Source organism: Cyprinus carpio, chromosome B4, assembly GCF_018340385.1.
Source record: "Cyprinus carpio isolate SPL01 chromosome B4, ASM1834038v1, whole genome shotgun sequence".
In the NCBI taxonomy this organism is placed as follows: Eukaryota; Metazoa; Chordata; class Actinopteri; order Cypriniformes; family Cyprinidae; genus Cyprinus; species Cyprinus carpio.
In genome coordinates, this window is record NC_056600.1 from 34,861,365 (window position 1) to 34,870,592 (window position 9,228).

At 37.5% G+C, this 9,228-nt stretch overlaps 1 protein-coding gene across 2 annotated transcripts; it reads left to right on the plus strand.

Moving 5' to 3' along the window:
- The first annotated feature begins 1,450 nt into the window (after window positions 1–1,450).
- Window positions 1,451–8,876, plus strand: LOC109081246 (gastrula zinc finger protein XlCGF26.1-like). Of its 2 annotated transcripts, none has more exons than XM_042722913.1 (4): window positions 1,451–1,550; window positions 1,828–1,958; window positions 4,207–5,027; window positions 7,436–8,876. In XM_042722913.1, the coding sequence occupies exons 3-4, from the start codon at window positions 4,424–4,426 to the stop codon at window positions 8,527–8,529; spliced, it is 1,698 nt and encodes a 565-aa protein (XP_042578847.1). In that variant the 5' UTR covers window positions 1,451–1,550; window positions 1,828–1,958; window positions 4,207–4,423; the 3' UTR covers window positions 8,530–8,876. The 2 variants fall into 2 exon arrangements, with proteins under 2 accessions (XP_042578847.1, XP_042578848.1); XM_042722914.1 differs by lacking the exon at window positions 1,451–1,550 and adding an exon at window positions 1,557–1,708.
- Window positions 8,877–9,228: the final 352 nt, after the last annotated feature.

Genomic DNA, 9,228 nt, shown 5'->3' on the forward strand with positions numbered 1-9,228 from the left:
CGAAGTATGCACTTTCGGACACACCGTATTTGTTTTGGTTTTGAGTGGTTGGTGAAACCAATTGTTTTTGTGTGCAGATCTCAGAGCCTAGGCTACCTACAGAGATGCGATTTTTTGACAGCCTGCTTATGAGGCAGGCAGCTAGCAGATCGTTAGGAAAGATTAGATGAATGTGATCATTTATGGTTGGGCCTTTTTGGGCCTGAAATCGCTGATACAACCTTTGAATAATTTTTTTGTATTTTAGCAAATTACTTTTTTCCAAGGAGACCGTGTATGCATGTGCACGCACAAAAAACACAAGTTTGGATTTTAATAGTTCTATTGAAATGTTACCTAATTCTTATTATTGTTACTATTAATCTTGTTTGTGGTGTTTTAGATGTCATTGTTAATTTTGTTTATTTGAAAAATTCAAACATTTAAATGTTCTATTTATTATTTATTTTATATAATATTTTATTTAAATGTTATTCTATTTGCTCTATTTCATTTAAATTATATATAGGCTGTTGTTTGTGCCTCTTAAACTCTGGTGTCAATTAAAAAATTTTCTTTGATGGTCAGTGAAAATCACTTTATCAGTCTTTTTATTCAGCAAGTTCATCAGTGTGTGTTCGTTGCACTGCACTGCCATTCAGCTCAGTGGTATCATAATTTTCCTGTTAGACATCAAACATGGAACTCAACTCAAGAACTCAAGGTCTTTTATTGTCATTCTTTCATTATGTTGCCACATAAGAACGAAATACTTACTCAGGACCAGCAGCGTAAAAAAGATAATTAACATACAGCATACATAGAATAATTAAAACATAATTTAACAGACTAAAAATTTTAAAATAACATAGTAGATATAATATGTACAGTATAGTTATAAGGTAGTCATTGATTTTCTTTAGGCCTTACTTAAAACGGTCAAAGGGGCCTCCAACCAAAGTTTGCTTAGGGCCCCCACAGGTCTAGGGCTGGCTCTGACCCGTACCATCCTCTTCTTGTGGATCTACAGCTCCAGATGCTTTGGAAAATAATTACACACATTAAAATGTAATGTTAATATTAAAAATCTGTGAAATACTCCATTTAGGTATTGAAAAAACTACATTTATGCTTCTTTTAAGTGTATTTTAATATATTTTTAATTGCTTTATCTTCTATTGATTTCTGAAAGATCATCATTGTTATACATTTGTATTCCTATTAAAAGGAATTTAAGACTAAAATGAACTTTGAACTCTGCTATGAACTCACACACTAGCTATTTTTAACATTTTTACATATGGCTGGCATTAAAGCTTTCTGCACCTAAACATTACAGCGGTGACCTCTAGACAGAATCTCACATTCCTTCATGATTTATCAGCGATTTTCAGGGCATAATTGGACAGCATGCATTTAATTATGTATTTCACTAAGAACTGAACTCTGAATGTGTCTGTGCTACATACCTATTTCTGTGAGTTTGAACCGGACTTTTATTTTGTTATGGTGATGTGACGTCACAAGGCTGCGCCGCGCTCCAGGATCTGTTATGATTCGGCTGAAGAGAGGTTTGTGTTATGAAGCATTTAAAGTGTTTACGTCGATACAAAATGTTCAAGCAGTTTTTACAAGAGGCATAGGTGGCGTAATTGTAATGAATGTAGCACTGTAATGCGTTAGGTAACATTTCTGGATGTTAGTTTCAGTAAATAAAGCGCATCCGCACGTGAGTAAACGCTGCGTCTCACTTCGCTCGCTTTATCGTGACGAGAGAAACGAGCTTTTCGAAAACAAACTTGAATGAATTCCTAAATAATTTCCTGTTTTATTTATTTTTTTCTTCAGGCCATTGAAGTCCATTCACTGAGAGCCACGTGACACTATTATAAAGATGGAGTTTATTAAAGAGGAGAGTGAAGACATAAGGATTGTAGAAACATTCAGAGTCAAACAAGAAGATACTGAAGAAAAAACAGGTTGGTTTTCATTCTCAAAGCTGAACTCACTCATTTAAGTGGTTTTATGTGAAGCGGTTTCATTGAGATCACATGACCAGAGAGATACTAATGCATTATCATAATTGAATGGGTTCCAGGTATGGGTTTCATTAACAATATCACCAAAGATGCCATAAATAATTTTAAATCAGAGATTTCACATATAAGATTATGTGTATATATTGCTGGAAAATCTAGACCTAAACTAAGAGCCTGAGTCTCAGACAATGAAAGCTATTAAAAAATGTAGAAATCACATACAAAAAAAAAAAAAAATCTATGCCAGAATGTTTGTGGCTGATTAAAAATGATGGATTATAACACTGTGGATGGTTGCTTGAGTACTGTAAGGAGTTTCTGCTATTCGAATTTTTGTGTATAATTAGCACTAGGGCTGCATGATATATCAAAATATCGCAATATGCATATCGCAAGGGCCTGTGATATCTGAATCACTGTGATAATAGTCTACTTAAATCAAAGAGATGCAAAAGGTCAAAGTTTTAGTTCGATGCATATGGCAGAGTTAAGTGCAATAAGTTGAAGAAAACAACTCTTTGCCGTCTCGTCTTGCTGACTCACACCTGAAGCACGCACACAAGCCTCATCTTGCACAGTGTCTCTTCAGTTCCGTCGCACATGTGCAAAGTGCGCTCACACACACACAGAGACGCGCTTCAGATGGTGCGCAAACACAGAGTTAATTTGTCTTTCACATCTCCTCATATTTGAACAGACACATACACATAGAATTATATCAGTAGTACCCATCTCACAGTTATCCTCGTAAACGCAGTCGGTTATGTTTTAAATGAATGTAAACAGCTGAGAAAGAAATTGGATGTGTATCATTATACTGGATCTGTGATGTCGGTTTTAAAGTGACAGCAGCCTATAAATACGTGCTGCTGAATATGTCACTAACGTAAATCAAACAACAAAACAGCTATAACAAAGATCAATCTAAATTTAATTCATACAGTGGACACTGTGCAGTGTTATTTTACACTTAATCATTAAATTTCTGTACCTGAATAGAATACTAGAGTTTATTTTATCTATGCTTGTAAATTGTGTATTTATTTTTTTCCTTTTTTTTTTACTGACTGTTCACTTGCCTTTAATCATGTTTGAACTTTCTCAAACTATAGTTTTTGCTGTGATATATGAAGAAGTACTTAGTGTATGGAAAGCAAAGTTACGATGATATAAAATTAGTGTCAATTTTTTTTTTTGTTTGTTTGTATGTTCACACTGATGTTAAAGTGACATTTTCTGATTTGTGACATGACTTTTTAATGTTTTGCTAAAACAACATTGGATACTTTCACAAGTTATAGTGATTCTTTCTTTTCCAAGAAAAATGTGAAAACAAAAATTGGTTATATAATTTTCATTTTTAAATATTTTGAAATATGATTGAAATTGATTTTACACACTATAAGCAATATCGTATCGAATATCGCATTTTTTAACAAGGTATCACATATCAAATTTTTCTTCAATATCGGACAGCCCTTATTAGCAAATTTTTAAAATTGACTCTGCTTGAGAAAAGATAAGAAGCTTTGCCTGGATGTGAGGAAATTAAAGTGTATAACTTACATAAAAGTGAAATAATTTCGCTCAGTGGAAGCACATACAAGAAGAAAAGCAGAGGACCCAATACGGAGCCCTGTGGCACTCCATACTTTGATGAAATCTCTATTTATGAACAGTTTCTGTACTATGATGGGGCTTAAATCCTGAAAGAACCTGTTAGTGTAAGCAAAAATAAACAGTTGACGGGCCACATTTTGTAAATTTTTGTCCTGAAGAAAGTGAAGTTTTAACAATAATGAGGAGGGGTTTTGTAATTACATTTAACATCTCTTTTAGTAGCTTAGTGCATATGAGATCTAGTATGCATTAGGGCTGTGCAAAAAATCGAATGTGATTTTCATGGGCATCTCCTCAGTAAAGGCGCTCCTGTGATTGGTAGTATATCTCCAGCACTGAAGAAGCAACTGGGCAGGATTTGTTGTGAAAACCTGGCAACCCTGATCTGAACGCACGTACTGGAGATACACTACTAATCACAAGAGTGCCTTTACTGAGGAGATGCGCGTTAAAATCGCATTCGATTTTTTGCACAGTCCTAATATGCATGTTGTTGGTTTTGATGTTTGTTGCTTTGAGCCATTAAAACTGGTTTTCACTTGCATTTGTTTTTGTTTTTTTGCTTTAGACTTGATGTCACTGAAAAAGGAGAGTCAAGAACCCAATGAAAAGGAAGATGAAGATCAGTATGAAAAGCATCATGATTTCGAAATTGGAGAAAAATCATTTAGTTGCTCACAGACTGAAAAGACACAAAAAAGAGCTTATAAGACAGGAAATAGAAGTTATCTCACCTGCCAACATGTGGAAAGAGTTTCAAAAGATTTGGAAACCTTAATTCCCACATGAGAATTCACACCGGAGAAAAGCCTTACACGTGCTCTCAATGTGGAATAAATTTTACTCTTAAAGAAACTCTTAGAATGCACATGAGAACTCACACTGGAGAAAAGCCTTACACCTGCAAACTGTGTGGAACAAGCTTCAGTCGAACATCAAGCCTTAAAAACCACATGAGAATTCATACCGGAGAGAAGCCTTACACATGCTCTCAATGTGAAAGGAGCTTTGCACATAAACAAAACTTTGATGTCCACATGAGAATTCACTCTGGAGAGAAACCTTACACATGCAAATCATGTGGAAAGAGATTCATTCGAAAATCAAACCTTAAAACCCATATGAAAATTCACAGTGGAGAGAAACCTTACACATGTACTCAATGTGGAAAATGTTTTACATATAAACATAACCTTCATGTCCACACAAGAATTCATACTGGAGAGAAACCTTTCACCTGCCAACAGTGTGGAAGGAGTTTTACTGAACAAGCAAACCTAAATGTTCACATGAGAATCCACACTGGAGAAAGCCCTTTCACCTGCCAACAGTGTGGAAAGTGTTTCACTCAAAAAGGAAACCTTAAAAAACACATGACCATTCACACTGGTAAGAAGCCGTTTACACAAGATCACAATTTTGGACATAAATTACCACTTTGACGTGTATAATAACACCATTGTGATTAAAGCGTTCACTGTGTCGTGATTAACTGCTAAATTCACATTGGCTGGTTCCGGGCCATACGTGCTCAGTGCTGAACTATACATTTCAACAAACTTCTTAAAAAGTGTAAATATTTATATGAACATTAAAAAGATCTATATCAAAAGCAGCAGTATTTTGTGTACCAGCAGATGCTTAAAGTACTACAGAGCATCTAATCCTCATGGACTGAACCAGGTTTGCCAGTTCTTGATGTGAGATGTTACTCCACTACAGTCACATGTGGTCTGGCATTACAAGGACGATTAGCTGTCCTTCCTGTCTCCCTGTAGTCTTAGACCTCTTAAATTACAGACATTGCAGTTCATTGCTTTAGTCGCATCTGCAGTTCTCATGCCTGCCGCAGCAGGACTATGGCGTGTTCACACAGGTGATCAGGAGTCCTGGGCATCTTCATCTCCTGGGGTCTCATTTATAAAACTCTCTGTGGAGTGTTATAGAAAGTGTGCGTACACACAAAAGTACGCCAGAACCTTGAAAAATCTCTTTATAAATCCCAGTCAGGGGAAGATTGTGCGTACGTGCATCTCCACCCCAACTCCTCCCCAAAATCACCATATATGGAGCTTACAGCACCTAGTTTTACTATGCATAACTTCATCTCCATATCATTTCCATGCATATTCCCATCCACGTGACACCATGTTTAACACTGTTAAAGGTACAAGACATTAAGATAGAGTGCGTACGCATGGTCTAGAATGTCCGTAAGCTACGTACATATTTACGCCAAGTTTATTTTTTATAAATCACGTTATGTGTGTGGAAAATTGCGTACGCAATTTTTATGCCTATTTTGTGCATATGCAAAGTTTATAAATGAGATCCCTGATGTTTTTCAAAGTCAGTAGAAAGGTCTTTTTGGGGCTTTCCCACTGAATAGTTCTAGAAACTAGCCAGCTGGGTGGTTCCAAGACAACCATTTCCCCTCTCAAGCCATTTTCCTGGTTACATTTGCACTGGTAGCAGGAATTCTGAAATAGCTGACAACAACATCTTTATGTGCAGCATTTACAAATGTTGACAACCGGTTTATGGAGGACGCAGTGATCATAGCTGGGTTTTTTTTGTGTGTTTTGTGATAACGGAGATGGAATGTAAATGCACAATTTTTGTGTTTGAAAGTAGAGGATGACCGTTTGGTCCGTTTTGCCGATGGTTTTTATGGGTTGTGTCTGTTGATCGAGGTAACGTGTCCCAACCGATGTCAAGCGACTGCCAAACTGTCCCTAGCGATAATTTTGAAAAAACAATTAAATATATGTAGATGTTTTGTAATTTCAAATCTGATGACGCATCTGAAACATCATACCATTGATATTATTACCTAAGAAGTTAAAGTAAATAGGCTACGTAACGGCGCGCTTTCAAGGACGCGCATTTATTATTTTTAAATGGGCGGAATGTAGTCACTCACCGGACAAGAAGCGCAACAGCTGATGATACTGAACTGCAGCATGCCGGTTAGAGCAGTTCTCGTTCTCGAGTCAAAGAACCAGTTGCATCGGTTTTCGGATCAACAGTACACTGAACCGAGAACCGTTTCTGTCGGACACATCCGATTTGAGAACCGATGAGCTGATGATACTGCACATGCGTGATTCAGCGTGAAGCAGACTGACACACAGCGTGTCTGAACCGAACTGGTTCTTTTGGTGGATGCGTGATCGCACGCGCATCCGTAGACTAGCGCAAGTTAATTCTCACACTTTAATAGTATTTATAGCTCCTAACAGGCTTTGTGACTATGAGAAGTTATTACCTCAAAATGTACATCAGTATGCAGTTTTCCCTATTGCTCGCATGCCAGCGATTATCCCTCTTTGTGCCGTAGGTTGCCGACCCCTGCTGTAGCATCACAGAATTGTTTTAGTTGTTTACAAAAGTTGTTTTTTAAAATCTTGCACTTTAAAACCTGTTTCAAAAGCTTGTGTTTTCAGGCCCCCAAAATCAGGTTGTCGTGTAAATGAACAGCCAAAATTCAGAAACAGAGGTAGCTGCATCCTGGAGCAATGGGCATGCCGAAAAGTAAATCGGTTCAACAGAAACTACCCCCACACCTTGACCGACAGCTTTGTCGACCAATCATGAAGACATTTCTCTATGCCCCTACCTTTTCAGCATGTCTATACCTTTCACCATGCCCATTGCCTCAACCTGCAGTTATTCCTACTTTGTAGAATTCCTGAAAAAAGTTGTCCTATAAATATACCTTAAATATATTGATACCGGTTGTCTTGTGCCATTAAAATGCTGTTTTAAACTTTTATTTGTTTGTTTTTTCATCTTAGACATAATGGCGTTGAATGAGATTGAAGATGAAGATCAAAATGAGAATCAAGTCCAAGTAAAAATTAATTCTAGAAAAAAGCCTTTCACCTGCCAACAGTGTGGAAAAAGTTTCACTCAAAAAAGAAACCTTAACAGGCACATGGGAATTCACTCCGGGGAGAAGCCTTTTTCCTGCCAACTGTGTGGAAAAAGCTTGACTCGTAAAATAGATCTTGAAAGTCACATGAGCATTCACACTGGAGAGAGTCCCTTCACCTGCCAACAGTGTGGAAAGTGTTTCACTCGTAAAATAGGACTTGAAAGGCACATGAAAGTTCATACTGGAGGGAGCCCCTTCACCTGCCAACAGTGTGGAAAATGTTTCACTCAAAAAGGAACCCTTAATAGGCACATGGGAATTCACACTGGAGAGAAGCCTTTTTCCTGCCATCTGTGTGGAAAAAGCTTCACTCGTAAAATAGATCTTCAAAGGCACATGAGAATTCACACCGGAGAAAAGCCTTACAACTGCTGTCAGTGTGGAAAAAGTTTCACTCAAAAAAAAACCCTTAATAGGCACATGGAAAATCACTCTGAGGAGAATCTTTTTTCTTGCCAACTCTGTGAAAAAAGCTTGAGTAGTAAAATAGATCTTGAAAAGCACATGAGAATTCACACTGGAGAGAGTCCCTTCACCTGCCAACAGTGTGGAAAATGTTTCACAAAAAAAGGAACCCTTAACAGGCACATGGGAATTCACACTGGAGAGAAGCCTTTTTCCTGCCAACTGTGTGGAAAAAGCTTCACTCGTAAAATAGATCTTCAAAGGCACATGAGAATTCACACCGGAGAAAAGCCGTACAACTGCCGTCAGTGTGGAAAACGTTTTTGTCAATATGGAAACCTTAAAGTCCACATGAGAATACACAATGGAGAAAATCCCTTCACCTGCCAACAATGTGGAAGAAGGTTCAATCATAAAGGAAGCTTTAACCGGCACATGAGATCTCACACTGGAGAGAGGCCTTATACCTGCTCTCATTGTGGAAAAAGTTTCGAACAACATGGAAACCTTAAAGTCCATATGAAAATTCACACTAGGGCTGGGCAATAAAATGCTAGTTATCACAATGTAATTTTGGTTGATAAAATGATAATGCGTATTCAATATAAGATTAATGAGAGAAAAAGCAGACCATTTATCCGCTCGGCTCAAACAGCAGAGGTTACTTGCTGATCTCTCTCGATCATGTCACAACATTTAAGAGAAATGCTTGAATATAGTAAAGAATGCAAATTTCACATTGTTTAAAAACAGCACTGACATTTTCAGCAGGAGAAACACTGTGTCAAGAAGGCTTTTCCATGGATTTACTGTTGTAATAAATCTATGTGGACTTTCATTATATTAATGTAGGCATGTATTAATGCATTAAAGGGGACCTATTGGGTGTTTTCAAACTTGGTCCTTTTCATGGTTCTGAGTGCAGTTTGCGTGATTTTTTTACCCATTTGTGGACACTCCAATTATTCTCAGACCCCTCAAAAGCGAATTTAACCGAGACCAACTCAGGAGGTGGTCTTTTCAGCTAAAGGTATGGTTTGTTAAAAACATGAATTGTAAACAAAAATCGGCCCGGGCTCATTTGATTTTGGTAATCACATGACTCAAATCAGCTGTTCAAAATGACTGCTTCTTCTGGCAGATCTCTACAAAGTATTCGCTCACAATGTACACTCTCTTAAGCCCCGTTTCCATGCAGGAACTTTCCCCAGGAATTAGGGACTTTGGGCTGGTACTCTGTGTGCTTCC

What these genes read in the sequence shown, in the direction of transcription:
- LOC109081246 (XM_042722913.1), top strand. Translation starts at nt 4,424, where the DNA reads ATGAGAATTCACACCGGAGAAAAGCCTTACACGTGCTCTCAATGTGGA. An exon ending in ACACATGACCATTCACACTG is followed by an intron (nt 5,028 to 7,435) that starts GTAAGAAGCCGT and finishes TTTTCATCTTAG; the next exon opens with ACATAATGGCGTTGAATGAG.